Below are 20,027 nucleotides of genomic sequence, written 5' to 3' on the forward strand. Positions count from 1 at the left end.
TTATTCAGGTCAAAAACTACCCAGATGCCAGAAAGGGATTCAATGAGAGGTACCATCTGAATGATTATGGACAGGTTATTTAACTGCTCTGAGCTTCTTTACTTTAGAACAAAACTTTAGCACTTATCCAATAAAAACACCTGAGACTTTAATGAATTTTTTTAAGTTTTTGTTTACATTTCAGTTAGTTAGCATACAGTAAAATAGTTTCAGTCGTGGAATTCAGTGATTCATCACTTACATACAACACCAATGCTCATCACAAGAAGTGACCTCCTTAACACCCATCACCTATTTAGCCCATCACCCCCCAACCTTCCCTCAATGTCAATCTATTTTTTTTAATGTTTATTTTGATTTTTGAGAGACAGAAACAGACAGACAGACAAGGTGTGAGTGGGAAGAGGCAAAGAGAGAGGGAGACAGAATCTGAAGCAGGGTCCAGGCTCTGAGTTGTCAGCACAGAGCTTGACGTGGGGCTCGAACTTGGGAACTGTGAGATCATGACCTGAGCCAAAGTCATTCTGTTTTAAATGTTGGATCCTCTGTGTGTCTGAATCGTAGCTCCCAATGTGCAATGTTCAATATATTACTTCATAGTTTAATTATAAGTGTTTGTTGGTAATTTGGAGTGATTTGCCTTTGAAGTTTATTAAAAGAGAGAATATGTGCAGATTTTTCTATTTCTGCACAAATGTCATTGGGGTTTTGATAAGGATTGTATTGAATCTGTGTATGAGATTTTAATTATTGAAGAGCAGATCTAAAGATCCATGGCATATAGTTTGGCCAAGGAAAAACTTAAAACACATACAGCTTGATGAATGCGTTGGAAGAGACCCCTTGGAGAATGAGAGAACCAAATCTGACTACCAGATTCCACAACTAAACTGTCTCTGTTATTCTCTTCTGTGAGTCTCATACCTATTAATTCTGAAAAGTAATAAAATAGTGTTTCGTGTGTCAAATTGCCTGCTGTTTCTTAAGCGTAAGAGTCCATGTTGGAGGTAGAAGGGAAAGGCTAGTAAAACAATATAAGAAAAGAATAGCCCTGGTTTTTTTTTTTTCTTAATTGTAAATTAACGCCAATAAATTAAGGACTTAAATCTGCAGCTATTGAATCACTAAAGTTTTGCAAAGTCACATTTTGTGTATGATTTATTGGTTTAGTGAGTAGGCAGAGCAGGCAGTATCTTACTGTTGCGTATTCAAATTTGGGAATTGGCGAGGGTCTCAACGTTTATCATGAACATACAAAATATGATGCATGTACCACACAGGATTGTTAGGAGGCTTAATACAGAGACTGCTTAACACAATTCCTTGCAGGTACCAGGCACTTAGGAAACACATTTCAGCCCATAGGGGTTCAGGCTATGGGGAGATTATATGGCGTCGAATGTTTCATGAACAGTTTTTTGGTCAAACGTGTCACTTGGGAGGGTTCCTGAAAAATGGCTAGAATTGTGACTGGAACTATCCGGAGGGGGAGGGGGTTTGTAAGAATATAATAGATAAAGGAAACGTGTCAGTAAAGTCAAGAATGTAAACTCACAAGGGTGCCGGGCTGGCTCAGTCAATGGAGAAAGTGATTCTTGACCACAGGGTTGTAAATTCAAGCCCTATATTGGGTGTAGAGATTACCTAAAAACACAACCTTTAAGGGGCACATAGGTGACTCAGTCATTTGAGCATCCATATTTCGATTTCGGCTCTGGTCATGATCCCAGGGTAATGGGATCGAACCCTGAGTCAGGCTCCACCCTGAGCTTGGGCTCTGCTTGCGATTCTCTCTCTGGCCCTCTGTCCTCTCCCCCACTCGCACGTGCACTGTCTCCCTCTAAAAAAATAAAGAAAGTAAACTCACACAAAAGGTTGCCCATACCTCTGAATAATTAAATACATTCAATAATTAGCATAAAAAAGACTGTAAAGTAATACGTTTTGTGTGAACTTGGTTTTTTAATAAGATAATTTATTGACCCATAGAGGTTTGACCACAAGGATATATTTATGAACGTAGAAGTATTAATATCAATATATTAATATTGATTACCTCAAGAGGGTGAGGATGAAGGAGGATGTTAATCACGTGCAATGTGTCCTTGTGAGTGCGTGTGTGTGCATGCAAATTAATAACAAAAATTAAAACTTGTTGACAAAAATACCATCGATTTTGGCTAAGGTATGTCTGAAGAACCTTAGAGAAACAGCAAATACATTACGTCTTCAGTACCGCTGTTACAAAGAAAACGATTTCACTGAGGTTTTTCCAAATGAATGTATTCAGTCATGGTGTTCATGCACAAGGGATGTTTATAGAGACAGAATTTAATGTAAATCTTTTTATAAAGTGAATAATCATCAGCAATTTGTTATATATATATACTTTTATGGGTATATATTCAGGAACTCAGATATTAAAGTCCTTTAATACAAAGAGTGCACATAAAACTATAACATCCTTGAAGCCAACTGCTGATATAGGCTGTGCGGGTGAGGGACTACTCAGGAGTGAAAAATAGAATTCTTATGCCTGGCAGCGATGAACCTTCCATCATCCTGTTCTTTGTTCATTGACACTTGGTATGGAATCAGTCGTAGCAAGAAGTACATATGGTTACGGAAAACACGTTTATGGTTGAAAATGCTTGTTAAGGGGCGCCTGGGTGGCTTGGTCGGTTAAGCGTCCGACTTCGGCTCAGGTCATGATCTCACGGTCCGTGAGTTCGAGCCCCGCGTCGGGCTCTGGGCTGATGGCTCAGAGCCTGGAGCCTGTTTCAGATTCTGTGTCTCCCTCTCTGCCCCTCCCCTGTTCATGCTCTGTCTCTCTCTGTCTCAAAAATAAATAAACGTTAAAAAAAAAGAAAATGCTTATTATTCCCCATTTCTGTCTCTGACTCAGCCTTCTCTCCCCAGGCAGTATATGGTGCTGGTCCCCTCCCTGCTCCACACAGAGACTCCTGAGAAGGGTTGCATCCTTCTGAGCTACCTGAATGAGACAGTGACTGTAAGTGCTTCCTTGGAGTCCCTCAGGGGAAACCAGAGCCTCTTCACTGACCTGGTGGTGGAGAAGGATTTATTCCACTGCGTCTCCTTCACTGTGAGTACTATTTGCCTGTCCTTGTTTGATACGTTATATCGAATCATGGTGACGGGAGCTGGTGTTGAATCTGCAAAGAACAACTTTAAGAATGTTAGTGAGCTGGGGCACCTCGCTGGCTCAGTTGGTAGACCATGTGACTCTTCATCTTGGGGTCACGAGTTTGAGCCCACGTTTGGATGTGGAGCCTTTAAAAAATACAATATTTTTTTTTAAATGTTGGTGGGGACTTCACAACCTACGAAAGAGAGTGAGTTTTTAGCTACTAAGAAACAAAGCATGGAATTTCCATCCACAGAGGAGAGAAATATTTTTCTGCATGCCAAAGTTCAATTTAAATTAAAAAAGAATTCTATTGGCCATAGAAAGCATGACTTAGTCAAAGAGATGTTCTTTTCTTTTCTTTTTTAAATTAAGGTTGTTTATTTATTTTGAGAGAGAGAGAGAGAGAGAGAGAGAGAGAGAGAGAGAACCCCAATCCCAAGCAGGCTTCATGCTGTCAGCGCAGAGCCCGACACAGGGCTCGATCTCATGAACCATGGGATCGTGACATGAGCCGAAATCATGAGTCGGATGCCTGAACCACCCATGCGCCCTGACTTAGTCAAAGAGGGTTTCTAATTTTGATATGTAACCATCTCTTTAAGGTCAGAGCAAGCAATACCTAGAAAGAGATTATACAAAAATTTCATGGTAGGACAGCAGAATTTTGTAGCAGAATTTTTCTCCTATGGCGAAATGTTAGGTGTCTTTGTCCTCTGAATGTATTAATAGTACCAGAAACTCAAAGCAAACATCCAGTACCTCTTTGAGGTTGCCCTGTTTGTGCTTGGGATACTCAGCTCCCATATTCTCCCATATTTTTATAAAGATGCTTCTTTCCATTCTTTCTGCATAGATTTTGCTCTGTTAAAAGGAGTGTGATTTAATAACTAGAGTTCCAGGTTGGCTCTCTGGATATTTGGGTTCCACTGACGGCTGTTCTCACTGACATATCTCTCCTATATCTTATATTATTATCTTCATTCATGTCTGGCAAAATATTTATACTTACCTAGCCCTTGGTGAAGCTGAGAGAGAGGTAGAAAATAGTCATGGATGAAGGATTCAGAGAAAGAAGACTGTGCAACTCCTCGGTGGTATTTTTTGTTGTTCAGCTCCCAAGGAGCTCCTCCTTGTCAGAGATGGCATTTCTCAGTGTCCAGATAAAGGGACCAACACAAGACTTCAGGAAGAGGAACACAGTGCTGCTAAAGAATGCTCAAAGTCTGGTCTTTGTCCAGACAGACAAACCCATCTATAAACCAGGACAGACAGGTATGAAGGGAAATTCTAATACTGGGGCACTACTGAGAAGGAGAGGCCACCCCAAAGCTGGTTTTCCAGCCAGGCACCATTAATTATCCCCATCTCTTAGCCTCCAGCCCTATCACTCACATGACCTGCCTTATCATATCATGTCTGAGTCTTATCAGAGTATTTCTTTCTTTTTTAGTAAAATTCCGTATTGTCTCTGTGGATGAAAACTTTCACCCCTTAAATGAACTGGTAAGGATCTCAGTAGTTACGGTTTGGGTTGGTGGCGGGGATGGGAGGAGGGGATGGGAGTACTCACCCAAGCAGGGGCAGGAAGGTCCAGGAAAAGCAAGAAGATGAAACACATTCCTTTTGGAAACTGGGATCCTGCCTCCCTACAGATCTAGAGTCTTATGGAAGGCATTACAGAGGGGTAAACGATGGAGGAAGCTGTCTCTCTTATAACAGTAATTAATCAGCTCAACAGTAGTCAGCTACATTTATTGCTGTGACCATAATACATTAAACATAATGAAGAGTAAAAAAGTGAGATATTATCCATATCCATACTCTCAAGGAGTTTATGATTACTAAAAGCACAGAGTTTCACTGTTTCTGAATATATACGTAATAGATAATATTATAATATGGTAACAAATACATATATATACTATATACACATGTATTTGTCATAGATATTAACACATAATATAATATACAATATATATCACATGTAAAGATTTCACTTTTGTTAATTGGGTGATCCTTCCTCCAACTAGCTTTCAACAAGGAAAGAAACAAAGCTGCTGTAAAAATGCAATTTTTTAAATTAGGAAAAAATGTCCTTGGTTAACTGTTAACCAAAATTCTTATTTGGTCTAAATCATAATGACATATCACGCTATTAATATATAATTTATATAAGTAAGCAATATAGTCATATTCTTTACTTACAGGTCGTAAGTACCTAGTATTACTGATTAAAAATATGAGTAAATTAATAAATATTAATAAAACTTATTCACCAAAAATATTTTTCCGGGAAATGGCAACACAATGATTGTTGTAGAAATACGTTATTTATGCTTTTCACTTAGAACTATTTACTAGTTTCCCTGAACAGTTCTAGCTCTTTAATGTTTCAGGTTAAATTTTGTTATAACTTACTACAGAATCCATTTTCCCATTTCCCTATTTGATCACAAGTCTGAAATCATAGTGTTTGGTGAAATTCTAATCACATCTCTTCTTTCCTTTTTTCATATAGATTCCACTGGTATACCTTGAGGTAAGCATCAGAGTCTTGTATAAAGAAATCAGTGCATTTAAGAATGGAAGTGCTGATACTCCTGACAGATGAATTACTATTAAAAAAACAACTGTCAGATCTAAAATCCCCTGCTCCCAGATGTCAGGTTTACTCTGTTTTATCTTCCTTCTGTGTTTATCTCTTCTGAAGGCAATGCCAGTTACCAACCCCAAAGTCTTTTGTTCAAGGGCTATCATAGCTACATGATTATTCTCCATGCTCCCTGTTTCTGTCTAGGACCCACAAGGAAACCGTGTTGGACAATGGCAAGGTGTCAAGTTGGAGAGTGGCCTCCAACAGCTGGCCTTTCCCCTCTCGTCCGAGCCCATTCAGGGCTCTTACAAGGTGGTGGTACAGAAGGAATCAGGCAAAAGGATAGAGCACTCCTTCACTGTAGAGGAATTTGGTATGGATTATGAACGATGAAAAGGACATAACATTTTGTTTCATACCAAGCATTCATTTAGATTTTTTGAATTCCGTGTAGGTATGTTGAACTTGGATTAGAATCAGCTTTAGCTGTTTGTAAAGTCATCGTAATTCTGTGCACCAGAAATTCACGAGAGTCTGATTTCCAGTAGCAAGTTGCGCTTTGCCAAGTATCAAAATTCTTATTTCAGTGGAACCATCATCATTTGTTTAGTGTCATTGACATCTGCTCTCACCACGAAGTCAGTTAAATTTTGCATGAGTTGTTAAACTTTATTATCTTAAAGTTGGCACATTGAAAAATGCATCTATAAGAGACTCTTAAAAACTGAGAACAAACTGAGGGTTGATGGGGGGTGGGAGGGAGGGGAGGGTGGGGGATGGGTATCGAGGAGGGCACCTTTGGGGATGAGCACTGGGTGTTGTATGGAAACCGATTTGACAATAAACTTCATATATTGAAAAAAGGAAAAAAAGAAAAATGCATCTAGGCCTTCAGGATATTATTTTGGGGAAAATTATAGACATGAAAATATTTGTATTTCCATTAAATATTTACCAACCTCCCTATTTCCATTATCTCTACCAACAGTGCTTCCCAAGTTTGAGGTCAAAGTTCAGGTGCCAAAGATAATCAGTATCCTGGATGAAAAAGTGAACATAACAGTATGTGGGATGTGAGTTAAATTTCTTTTGCCTGAAATTTCAGATTTTGCCTCCATTTGAGTCATTATTTAGCTAGGTACCTAAGTACAAATTAATTTTTAACTGAATTAAAAAACATTTCAATGACTTATTTCAGCTGCTTATTATTAAAATTTTCAAATATGCAGAGGAATAGAGGACACCCATAATTATGATTTAACAACTAACACCTTTCTATATCTGCTACATCATTTTTTTTTTTTGCTTTAACATTTCAGGATAAATTACAAAGATCATTACATTGTCCCCTTGATGCAGCACTATGTACCTTTAAAAATTATTGACATTTTCTGGGGCGTCTGAGTGGCTCAGTTGGTTGAGCGTCTGACTTCAGCTCAGGTCATGATCTCACGGTTTGTGGGTTCGAGCCCCACATCAGGCTCTGTGCTGACAGCTCAGAGCCTGGAGTCTGCTTTGGATTCTGTGTCTCCCTCTCTCTATGCCCCTTCCCACTTGCGCTCTGTCTGTGTCTCTCTCTCTCTCAAAAATAAACATTAAAAAAAATTTTTTAAATAATAAAAATAAAAATTACTGACATTTTCCTACATAGTCATGATGTCATTATCATACTTAACAAAATTAAAAGTAATTTTCTTATACTAATTCTTATTTTATACTCAAGTTCCCTCAATCTTTCTAAAACTGATTTACTCATTACTCTTGATTACTATGACTCATATGTACTCCTTTTTTCCAACTCTCCACAATGGAAATTTTTTTGAATGCAAAAGTTAACAGAATAGTAAAATGAAAATCATGTACCCATCATGATTACCCATGGACCATTACACAATAATGAATTTTTGCTTAATTTGTCCCATTTGTTCTTTCCTCCCCCTTCCAGTTTTTTTCCCTAATATTTTTTAGCAAGCCATGGGAATCTATAAATATCTTAAAGTTTTAAAAGTCTGGAACCTCCTTTTCTCTCCAGGATGTTAACTTATTGGAGAGAGCGGCCAGTTGGCCTGTAAATATCCCTTTTGCTGGATTTGCCTGAAATGTCCCTTTTGCTGGATTTTTCTCAATGTCGTAATGAGACATTGAATTAATTTTAATTTCTCCTCTGACCAATTTTAAGAGGATCCTTGGAGTATTTTCTTTTCTTTTAATTCATTTATTATTTAATTTACATCCAAGTTAGTTAGCATATGGTGCAACAATGATTTCAGGAGTAGATTCCTTAATGCCCCTTACCCATTTAGAACATCCCTCCTCCCACAACCCCTTTTTGTTCTCTATATTTAAGAGTCTCTTATGTTTTGTCCCCCCCTCCTGTTTTTATATTATTTTTGTTTCCTTTCCCTTATGTTAATCTGTTTGTCTCTTAAAGTCTTCATATGAGTGAAGTCATATGATTTTTGTCTTTCTCTGACTGACTGACTTCACTTAGCATAATACCCTCCAGTTCCCTCCACGTAGTTGCAAATGGCAATATTTCATTCATTTTGATTGCCAAGTAATACTCCATTGTATATATATATATACACCACATCTTCTTTATCCATTCATCCATCGTTGGACATTTGGGCTCTTTCCAGACTTTGGCTATTGTTGATAGAGCTGCTATAAACATTGGGGTGCATGTGCCCCTTCAAAACAGCACACCTGTATCACTTGGATAAATACCTAGTAGTGCAATTGCTGGGTTGTAGAATAGTTCTATTTTTAACTTTTTGAGGAAACTCCATATTGTTTTCCAGAATGGCTGCACCAGCTTGCATTCCCACCAGCAGTGCAAAAGAGATCCTCTTTCTCCACATCCTCACCAACATCTGTTGTTGCCTGAATTGTTAATGTTAGCCATTCTGACAGGTGTGAGGTGGTAAATCATTGTGGTTTTGATTTGTATTTCCCTGATGATGAGTGATGTGGAGCATTTTTTCATGTGTCTGTTCACCATTTGGAAGTCTTCTTTGGAGAAGTGTCTATTCATGTCTTTTGCCCATTTCTTCACTGGATTATTTGTTTTTTGGGTGTTGAGTTTGATAAATTCTTTATAGATTTTATATTAACCCTATATCTGATATGTCATTTGCAAATATCTTCTCCCATTCTGTCAGCTGCCTTTTAGTTTTGCTGATTGTTTTCTTCTCTGTGCAGATGCTTTTTATTTTGATGAAGTCCCAATAGTTCATTTTTGCTTTTGTTTCCCTTGCCTCCAGACACGTGTTGAGTAAGAAGTTACTGCAGCCAAGATCAAAGAGGCTTTTGCCTGCTTTCTCCTCGAGGATTTTGATGGCTTCCTGTCTTACATTTAGGTCTTTCATCCATTTTGAGTTTCTTTTTGTGTATGGTGTAAGAAAGTGGTCCAAGGTCATTCTTCTGCATGTCGCTGTCCTGTTTTCCCAGCACCACTTGCTGAAGAGACTGTCTTTATTCCATTGGATATTCTTTCCAGCTTTGTCAAAGATTAGTTGGCCATACGTTTGTGGGTCCATTTCTGGGTTCTCTATTCTGTTCCATTGATCCGAACGTTTGTTTTTGTGCTGTTACCATTCTGTCTTGATGATTACAGCTTTGTAATATGTCTTGAAGTCTGGGAGTGTGATGCTTCCAGCTTCAGTTTTCTTTTTCAAGATTGTTTTGGCTATTTGGGGCCTTTTCTGGTTCCATACAAATTTGAGGATTATTTTTTCTAACTCTGTGAAGAATGCTGGTGTTATTTTGATAGGGATTGCATTGAATATGTGGATGGCTTTGGGTAGTATCAACATTTTAACAATGTTTGTTCTTCCAATCCAGGAGCGTGGAATATTTTTCCTTTTGTGTGTGTGTGTGTGTGTGTGTGTGTGTGTCTTCTCCAATTTCTTTCATAAGCTTTCTATAGTTTTAATTGTATAGATTTTTCACCTCTTTGGTTATGTTTATTCCTAGGTACTTTATGGTTTTTGGTGCAATTATAAATGGAATCTACTCCTTGATTTCTCTTTCTGTTGCTTCATTACTGGTGTATAGAAATGCAACCGATTTCTGTGCATTGATTTTATATCCTGCAACTTTTCTGAATTCATGGATCAGTTCTAGCAGTTTTTTGGTGGAATCGTTTGGGTTTTCCGTATAAAGTATCATGTCGTCTGTGAAGACTGGAAGTTTGACCTCCTCTTGGCTGATTTGGATGCCTTTATTCCTTTGTGTTTTCTAACTGCTGAGGATAAGAATTCCAATACTATCTTGAGTAACAGTGGTGAGAGTGGACATCCCTGTCGTGTTCCTGACCTGAGGGGGAAAACTCTCAGTTTTTCCCCATTGAGGATGATATTAGTGGTGGGTCTTTCGTACATGGCCTTTATGATCTTGAGGTATGATCCTTCTATCCCTATTTTCTTGAGGGTTTTTATCAAGAAAAGATGCTGTATTTTGTCAAATGCTTTCTCTGCATCTACTGAGAGGATCATGTGGTTCTTGTCCTTTCTTTTATTGATATGATGTACCACATTGATTGTTTTGAGGATATTGAACCAGCCCTGCATCCTGGGTGTAAATCCCACTTGGTTATGGTGAATAGTTTTTTTTAATGTACTGTTGGATTCAGTTGGCTACTATCTTGTTGAGGATTTTTGCATCCATGTTCATCAGGGAAATTGTCTATAGTTCTCCTTTTTAGTGGGGTCTTTATCTGGTTTTGGAGTCAAGGTAACGCTGGCTTCATAGAAAGAGTTTGGAAGTTTTCCTTCCATTTCTATTTTTTGGAACAGCTTCAAGAGAATAGGTGCTAAGAGACTCTTAAAAACTGAGAACAATCTGAAGGTTGATGGGAGGTTGGAGGGAGGGGAGGGTGGGTGATGGGCATTGAGGAGGGCACCTGTTGTGAGGAGCATTGGGTGTTGTATGGAAACCAATTTGACAATAAATTTCATATTTAAAAAAAAGATACAGAATAGGAGCTAACTCTTCTCTAAATGTTTGGTAGAATTCCCCTGTAAAGCCATCCAGCCCTGGACTCTTGTTTTTTGGGAGATTTTTGATTACCAATTTGATTTCTTTACTGGTTATGGGTCTGTTAAAATTTTCTATTTATTCCTGTTCCAGTTTTTATTTACTTTTTATTTTTTTTAATGTTTTATTTATTTTTGAGACAGAGACACACAGAGTGTGAGCAGGGAAGGGGCAAAGAGAGAGTGAGACACAGAATCCGAAGCAGGCTCCAAGCTCCGAGCTGTCAGCACAGAGCCTGACGTGGGGCTCAAACTCACAAACCGCGAGATCATGACCTGAGCCAAAGTCGGACTCTTAACTGACTGAGCCACCCAGGCGCCCCCAGTTTTTATTTATTTTTTTAATTTTATTTATTTGGGTCCTTTCCTTTTTCTTTTTGATCACACTGGCTAGTGGTTTATCAATTTTGTTAATTCTTTCAAAGAACCAGCTCCTGGTTTCATTGATCTGTTCTACCGCTTTTTTGGCTTCGATATCATTGATTTCTGATCTAATCTTTATTATTTCCTGTCTTCTGCTGCTTTGGGGTTTTATTTGTTGTTCTTTTTCCATCTCTTTGAAGTGTAAGGTTAGGTTGTGTATCTGAGATCTTTCTTCCTTCCTTAGGAAGGCCTGCATTGCTATATAATTTCCTCTTATGACCACCTTTGCTACATCCCAGAAGTTTGGGGCTGTGGTGTTAAATATCCAGTAGTGGAATTATTGGGTCATATGGTAATTTTTTGAAAATCTTCCATAGTTTTCCACGGTAGCTGTACCAATTTACATTCCTACCAATAGTGCACAAGGATTCCTTTTTCTCCACATCCTTGCCAACACTGGGGTATAATATTCTAAATATGTTTCTTAAGTCCATGTAGTCTAAGATTGTTCAGTGTCACTGTTTCTTCTTGAATTTCTGTCTGGATATTCTATCTATTATTGACAGTGGGGTATTGAAGTCTCCTACTATTGTTGCATCATTGTCTGTTTCTCTTTTCTGTTCTGTCAGTGTCTGCTTCTTTTTTTTAAATTTTTTTTTTTTTAACGTTTATTTATTCTTGAGACAGAGAGAGACAGAGCATGAACGGGGGAGGGGCAGAGAGAGAGGGAGACACAGAATCGGAAGCAGGCTCCAGGCTCCGAGCCATCAGCCCAGAGCCCGACGTGGGGCTCGCACTCACGGACCGTGAGATCATGACCTGAGCCGAAGTCAGACGCTTAACCGACCGAGCCACCCAGGCGCCCCGAGTGTCTGCTTCTTATAGTTAGATGTTTTGGTGCTGGATGCATATATTTTTATAATTGCTATATCTTCCTGGTGAATTGACCCTTGTATCATTATACAACTTCTTCTTTGTTTCTTGTGGCATTTCTTGACTTAAAGTTTATTTTCTGTGATGTTAGTATAACCACCCCTGATCTTTTTTGGTTACCATCTTTATGGAATATCTTTTTCTATCCCTTCACTTTCAGCCTATATGTGTCCTTCAGTCTAAAGTGAGTCTCTTGTATACAGCATATAGTTGGATCTTGTATTTTTATCCATTCATCCCCTCTATGTTTTTTTATTGGATAATTTGATCTGTGTACGTTTAAAGTAATTATTGATAGTGAAGGACTTACTAATGCTATTTTTGAAATTTTTTTCTGTCTTGTAGGGTTCCCTTCTTCTTTAACCTTTTGCATTTACAAATAGCTCTTACAGTTCATTTCAACCTTGAGAATTAAAACTCATTTCCTATAAATCATCAGTAGAAGAGGGAGCATACAGGGTACAAAAATATGCCCATCTAAATATTATATACCGGAAGCATCAAAGGATCTGGACCTTTGCCTCAAGGATCTTCCTAACTTAATGGCATCCTAGTGCTGATATCTGTATCTTAGAAAGGGGTTTCAGAATAAGTTGCTCTGATTTTATTTGAAGTGATATTGTAAGTATTTACATATAAAACTAATGCCCAAAGCAAACTGATTATTAATTATTCCATTTTTATCGAGAAAGGAAAAAAAAACTAATAGAGAAATAGAGTGCACACACACGCGCACACACACGCACACACACGCACACACACACACACACACAATTTTGTTTTATATGCCCCATGGTTGTTTGGCTTTATCAGAGCTCTCTTTCCTCTCTTTCTCTCTCTCTCTCTCTCTCTCTCTCTCTTTCTGTGTGTGTGTGTGTGTGTGTGTGTGTGTGTGTGTGTGTGAAAGCACATTATGGTGTTAGCGTTATTATTTCTATTATTTATTTATTTCAATTCTATTTATTATCTAAGTTTCCCACTTGGTATAAACAACAAGTTTTGATTTTATAATGACAGAATAAAAAGAATGATAAAAAAAATAGGCTACAAGGAAGAAATTTTTCTAAATGTTTATTTATTTTGAGAGAGTGTGCAAAGGGAGGGACAAGGAGAGGGGGAGAGAGAGAATCCCAAGCAGGCTCTGTGCTTAGCACAGAGCCCGGCACAAGGCTCAGTCTCACAACTGGGAGATCACGACCTGAGCTGATATCAAGAATTGAACAGTTAATCGACTGAGCCACCCAGGTGCCCCAAAGGAAGAAATTTTTTAAATCCCGAAGGAAACTTGTTTGTACATTGCAGCACAGTTTCAAATGCCTTAATAAGTAGTACCTCTTGATAAAGATACTTTCCAGACATATTTCAACTTGATATGAGCCCAAAATGATAGAGAAGTACAAGGAACTGCAAAGAGTATGTGTTTGATCTGTGGTGGGTTGATGTAGTGGAAAAGGTAGATACCCTTCCTCAGTTCCTGATTTGTTTCTTACATGACAGATACACCTATGGGAAACCTGTCCCAGGACTTGCAACTGTGAACCTGTGCAGAAAATTACTTCATCATTCTAATTGCCAAAAGAACGAGTTCTGTGAGAAATTCAGTCAACAGGTTAGTCTACAATGTTCTCGCCAGGGACTATCATTGTTGACAATAGCTACCCTATTTTACTAACTAGAAAGAAGACATCAGAGCAAGCTTATCCCAATATATTCCCCACCAAAAAAAAGAAAGAATTTCTATTCTTAGTCAATAAAATTCTCACTTTGATGACTAACCCTTAGAGAGCAGATGTGAATATTAAAGGCCAACTAACATGTTTAACCCAAAGAAATTGTCTCGGCATCAGAAAGAAAATGATAAATTTAGTCTCGGTCAGTATGGTCTTAATCAGTATGGGATTGATCAATTTTTTTTTTCCTCTCTCAGCTCGACAGCAATGGCTGCATCACCCAACAAGTAAACACAAATGTACTCCAGATTAAAAATATGGGTTTTGAAATGAAACTTAAAGTGGAAGCCAAGATCAGAGAAAAGGGAACAGGTGTGAACTCCAAATTAATGTGGGGAGTGAAACCATAAGCATTGGTTTGTTTTCCATAACAAAACAAGGGTCATAAAGAAGGTGGAAGGACATGAATTTTAGGACTAAAGTAACTTCCAAGAGTACTTACTCTTCTCTACATATTTTTAGACATAGTACTTACTGGAAACGGGACCAGTGAAATCACAAATACTGTAACCAGAGTCAGGTTCGTGAAAGTGGATTCACACTTTAGACGAGGAATCCCCTTCTTTGGACAGGTAGAGTATATTGCAATTCACAAATAATGAAGTATCTAGTTGTACCTACCATCAGGGCATGATGATGTAGCCTACATCTAGTTAGCGATATCAATTAGACCCAAAACATGAAACCAAGAAAAAGGACCTTCCTTTGTAAATATCACCAATAAAATGTACAAACACATACGACAGTATTTTGAGAATCAGAGGTATTCTTTCTTTTTAGAACATGTAGCTAATGAAGATTCTTAATGTGATATGAAGTAGTGATTATGTCAAACCTTCTCTACCAACCGTCTTACAATAAATATATTTCTGACATTATCCAGCCAGCTTCAGAATTTTAAGAGAATTTCTCACAAATCATTCTCAATTATGGCTGCGAGTATCCTCCTTTATATCCGTCGTTCTATTTAGAAGCAAGTGGATAAGTGGTTTTATTTTTAGGCATAGGACCTATAAGAGCATATATTTCATGGCCATTATTATTAAATTATTCTCATGCCTAAGGTATACATGTTCATTTTAAGTAATAATTTTACCCTTTTTATAGTTATTTATAATTATTCACCCATTTTATAATAATGTATTTAAAATAACTTATAATTCTTCTCAAAAAGAAACACTTTTTGTGGGGCTGCTTATGGGGTTTGTCTGCAGAGACGAAAAGGACATGAGGATCCAAAAACAGAGTAAAAAGGTGAAAGAAATGAGGATACAGTGGAAAAAAATTTGATTTTGTAGTAAATATGGAAGGGTTGTTTTAGAGGTTGGCTTTTGCTTTTTTCGTTCAGTTATGGCAGCAAAGGAATTTGTTCCCATGAGTTCTGTCTTCTCTGAGTATTATCCATATAACTTATCAAGTACTTTTCTTCTCTAGGTGCTTCTGGTGGATGGGAAAGGTGTACCCATCCCCAATAAACTTATCTTTATCTCTGCAAGTGAAGCCAATTATCTTTACAATGCAACTACCAATGAACAGGGTCTTGTACAGTTTTCCATCAATACCACTAACGTCTTGGCCAACAAAATTTCTGTTGTGGTAAGTATGAAAGAAAAAAAAAAAACCAGAGGACAAAGAGACACCTCGGTGACCATTATTTATTCAAATACGAAGAAGCATACATTGTATTTAAGAGATAGAAATGAGAAGCTGTCCAACTTAGGGATAAACTTGGGAATTAAAATTTTCATTTAAAATAACAAAGACAGGGGCGCCTGGGTGGCTCAGTCGGTTAAGCGTCCGACTTCAGTTCAGGTCACGATCTCGCGGTCCGTGAGTTCGAGCCCCGCGTCGGGCTCTGGGCTGATGGCTCAGAGCCTGGAGCCTGCTTCCGATTCTGTGTCTCCCTCTCTCTCTGCCCCTTCCCCGTTCATGCTCTGTCTCTCTCTGTCTCAAAAATAAATAAACGTTAAAAAAAAATTTTTTTTAAATAAAATAACGAAGACATTAGAAGAGATACTATAGAAGTGTCTGATCATTTCATTCACATTATCTTTAAAATTTTATGTATCGTAAAAAAAAATAAAAATAAAAAAAATTTTATGTATCATGCAAAAAAAAAATGCATATAGGATTTGGTCCTGAACAATATCAGTTCCTCAATAGGTGAGTAATTCATGTAATTTGTTTTCTGTTGTTTTTCTCTACGTCTACTCAAATAACTTTAAAAGTGATTGGAACCCCCACACATTCTTCGTATATATTGCCTAATGATGAGGATCAAAAGATTTCTGTAACTACAAAGACTTTGCTCTTGTAAGCTCAAGCAAAGAAGTGGTAAAAAAAGATAATGATTTATTGATTCCAGGTTAGATAAATAGCATTTAAATTATTTCCATTTCCCAATGTTGACATGTTAATTCAATTTAAAATATGGAATGATGCTTAATGTTTTCTATGTGATAAATACCTGCTCTTCCTTAGGATTGAAAGGATGAATAGAGTGTCCCTATATTTGAAACTCTACAATCATAGTTACAATTATTAGTATGATATATTTCAGGGCAATCATAAAAAAAATAGGAACTTTATTATGATAGCAAATACAAAGGTCCACAAAATACACCTAGTAAATTCAGAAAAAGAAAGGGTGTGTACTCATAAAATAGCTAAGGAGCAACCACTGCAGGGGCAATAAATAGAATTATCTCCTAGACAACATTTTCAAGGTTTAAAGGTCCCAAAACTACAAGGGCTTAAAAATCCAAAGTCATAGTAATGATAAGAAGCATAGATGATAATTGGCTGGGATTATTTACAAACAACTTTGAAGCCCTTACAGTTATAAAATATTACATTAATACATACAACATAATTTCAATTAAACCAATTTACAAGGCACTTCTCTTATCTAAAGATTTCCTTTTATGCTTGTTAAGACTACTTGCCATTCTCACTGGGACGCCATTGTTCCTCCGGCCTTGCGCTACAGAAGAGAAGATAAATCAATGACGATTTGGCAAATTCAGGGCAAAGGAGATTAATTTCTAAATATTTCCTGTTAATCGCTGCAATTTGAGAGGCTGATAATCTGTTTATTCGTTGGTGAACAGGATGAGGATGATGCACAGTATATGTTAGAAGGGAAGACACAAAATTTTAACTGTTCGTTTTGGTGGGAAGCTAAAGTGAAGAACTATCGAAACAATAATCTTTGTTTTTCTGTTTTATCAGGCCTTCCACGAGCAAACTAGCTTTTGTTTTAACTTTGTATGGTTAAGAGAAGAACACCAGGGTGCTCAGCACCTTGCGAGGCACGCTTTCTCCTTCAGCGGGAATTATGTTCACCTGGAGCCTGTGGCCGGTACCCTGCCCTGTGGCCAAACTCAGATTATCAAGGCATACTATACACTCAATGGGCAGGCCCTTGGGGAACCAAAAGAGCTCATTTTCTATTACCTGGTAAGGATAAGGCTACAAAATATATTTGGAGTTCATTGGTAGACGAAAGTGGTTAAAAAGCCAGGAATGTAAGAATTGCCTGTGCACCGCCATCTTGCTTTCTTACCCATGTTCCCCTTGATTCTTTGATTTTCAGGCAGTTGATTCTCTCTAGCAGAGATTCAAGGACAGAAAGCAGGTCTTGTGGGGAGTACGATGTTGAGAAGTGTGTTAGGCTCAAAAGGTTGTTTTTGTGTTGGTTTTTCATTTCAGTTCATGGCTAAGGGAAACATCATCAGATCAGGAACACATGCTGTGCCTGTAGAGCCGGGAGACAGTGAGTATCTTCAAATCCATTCCCCACCCCCCATCTCCTTCCCAACACATCCAGCTTTACACTTCAGTGACAGTTCACAAATAGGGAAATTATTCTCATTATCCCTTGTAACAAGGACACCAAAGAAAATATAGACTCTCCTTATGACTCTAGCATTTTTTTACTCAACACAGTCAACAGATAAATTTGATTGCCTACTATGTGTCAGGCATTCTGCCTGAGTCACACTTTTTTTCTCCCAGTCTGTCTCTTCCAGCTGATACTTAAATTCCAAAATTCAGAAAATCGAAGCTTCCTTCTGTTTTTTAACCCTAACAATAAACGTGTATTGGCCATCTTTAACCTTAGTATTGCAGAGGAGAGAGTTAGGTATCATGGAGAATTTTTTTTTTCCCTGATGTGCCAGACTCTGGGCTAGGCTCTCTTGTCTCTGGGAAGGCTCACTCCCTTCAGCAGTTAATGAGGATGCATACAGTGCCGCCAGCATGAACTTGGGAACCTCACACGTGAATCTGAGTGCACTTCATTAATAAGTCGTGGGAAAGGAAACCAGGATTATTTTCCATTCTAATTAAATCATGTCAAGATTTAAATCACCGAGAAAAGAGCCCATGAGCATGCTCATAATTAACTAGAATTAAGGCAAATATTTCACCAAACTCCACTGCACCCCAGAGCTAAACGTAACGATGCTTGAAATTATGACTTTCTTAATAGTTTCCTCCCCTATCACGCTGGAAAAATAAGACATCAATTATATTTTTATTTTTCCATATTGAAACAATATTGGAGAAGGTTTAATTTAAACGAAGTTACTAATTAGCACTCTCACTAATTAAAAATTATTTAGGGGGCACCTGGGTGGCTCAGTCAGTTAAACAAGGGACTCGTGACTTCAGCTCAGGTAGCGATCTCACGGTTTGTGAGATCAAGCCCCTCCCCCCCCATCGGGTTCTGAGCTAACAGGCTACTTGGGGTTCTCTCTCTCTCCCTCTCTGCCCCTCCTTTGCTCACACTCTTTCTCTCAAAATAAATAAACATTTTTTAAAAAATTGAATTAAACATTAAAGAGTGCTGCCAGCTTTGAATATCATTTATCCCAATATTTATATAGGGATACTTTGATGTACAGAATGGACCCCACGGTGTGCATTATTTGCCTTCCATGCATCTTGTTGCCTGCTTTTCTATTTTCTACTTTCTAAGACTGCAGTGTGTAACCATTTATAGAAATAGATGACGGCCTGAAAACATTATGTGATCTGATTTTTTTCCTTTCTTGACATTTTAATTCGTGCATCATTCAGAAAAGGAAGACTTTCTACATAGTAGTAGAGAGTTTATTAATTATTTACTCCATGAAGGTATCACAAAAATGTAATGAAATTAATTCTGCCAATAATTGAAAGGAATTTCTTTATATAACCAAGTGAATTCACAAGTATTTATAATAACACTATTTTAACCACACATTGTTATGTTATTCATTATCAATTTGTTCTTCATAAAGACATACTGCAAATCCTTGACTCTAATAGATAAAAGAACCAACTTTGTTCAGAGTTTGTCTAAATTCAACCTTTTTCATTGCTTACATTTAACTTACTCATATCATTCTTTTCTTATACTATTCTGCAGTTTTGATATCAAGGTGCAAATTACTAATTTCAGAACAATGTCTGAGTCTCTTTTAAGTGCAGAATTCAGATGTTCAGTGACCAAGCAGTCACAAAATTCATTACTTAAAGGTTACTTTCTTTCCAGTATTCCCTGGGGGAAAAAAAATCTGCCATAATTTTTTTTTTCTGTTTTTGTGATACTTCAACCTACTCTTACCTACCATGGTTCACTCCAGACACAGCAATACAAGGGTTGAAATCACCCTCTTTTCACAGCAAAACTTTCCTTTTTAGGGATCTAAGTTAAAACTTGATCCCTCCAATGAGACAATAATACGAATGCCATGACACTGCCTTGGCCATTCCAAAGGACTGAGGGAAGGGGGGAAGTGAGTGGTCAAATGGACATCGCATTTCAGATTTCCAACATGAGAAAGTTCTGGAGATTTGTTTCACAACAAAGTGAATATCCTTAATACGACTGAACTGTACACTTTAAAATGGTTTAACATGGCTGGGGAGCCTGGGTGGCTCAGTCTGTTGAGCGTGTGACTTCTGCTCAGGTCATGATCTCGCAGTTCATGAGTTCGAGCCCTGTGTTGGGCTCTGTGCTGACAGCACAGAGCCTAGAGCCTGCCTCAGATTCTGTGTCTCCCTATCTCTCTCTGCCCCTCCCCCGCTCACACTCTGTCTCTCTCTCAAAAATAAACATTAAAAAAATTTTTTTAAGAAAATAAAATGGTCGGGGCGCCTGGGTGGCGCAGTCGGTTAAGCGTCCGACTTCAGCCAGGTCACGATCTCGCGGTCCGTGAGTTCGAGCCCCGCGTCAG

General features: G+C 38.0%; 1 protein-coding gene across 1 annotated transcript in view; it reads left to right on the forward strand.

The window, feature by feature from the left end:
- LOC109276050 (PZP alpha-2-macroglobulin like) overlaps positions 1–20,027 on the forward strand; it is a 47,356-nt gene that overhangs the window by 2,543 nt on the left and 24,786 nt on the right. Inside the window, exons 2-13 of the mRNA XM_019464557.2 lie at positions 2,920–3,103; positions 4,261–4,420; positions 4,599–4,651; positions 5,667–5,687; positions 5,946–6,114; positions 6,730–6,814; positions 13,571–13,682; positions 14,001–14,115; positions 14,266–14,375; positions 15,238–15,399; positions 17,035–17,262; positions 17,515–17,578. Of these exons, the coding sequence (XP_019320102.2) occupies positions 2,920–3,103; positions 4,261–4,420; positions 4,599–4,651; positions 5,667–5,687; positions 5,946–6,114; positions 6,730–6,814; positions 13,571–13,682; positions 14,001–14,115; positions 14,266–14,375; positions 15,238–15,399; positions 17,035–17,262; positions 17,515–17,578 (1,463 nt within the window). The remainder of the gene's footprint in view (positions 1–2,919; positions 3,104–4,260; positions 4,421–4,598; positions 4,652–5,666; positions 5,688–5,945; positions 6,115–6,729; positions 6,815–13,570; positions 13,683–14,000; positions 14,116–14,265; positions 14,376–15,237; positions 15,400–17,034; positions 17,263–17,514; positions 17,579–20,027) is intronic.

The sequence above is a fragment of the Panthera pardus genome, unplaced genomic scaffold (genome assembly GCF_024362965.1).
Source record: "Panthera pardus isolate Hobbes unplaced genomic scaffold, ASM2436296v1 HiC_scaffold_6, whole genome shotgun sequence".
In the NCBI taxonomy this organism is placed as follows: Eukaryota; Metazoa; Chordata; class Mammalia; order Carnivora; family Felidae; genus Panthera; species Panthera pardus.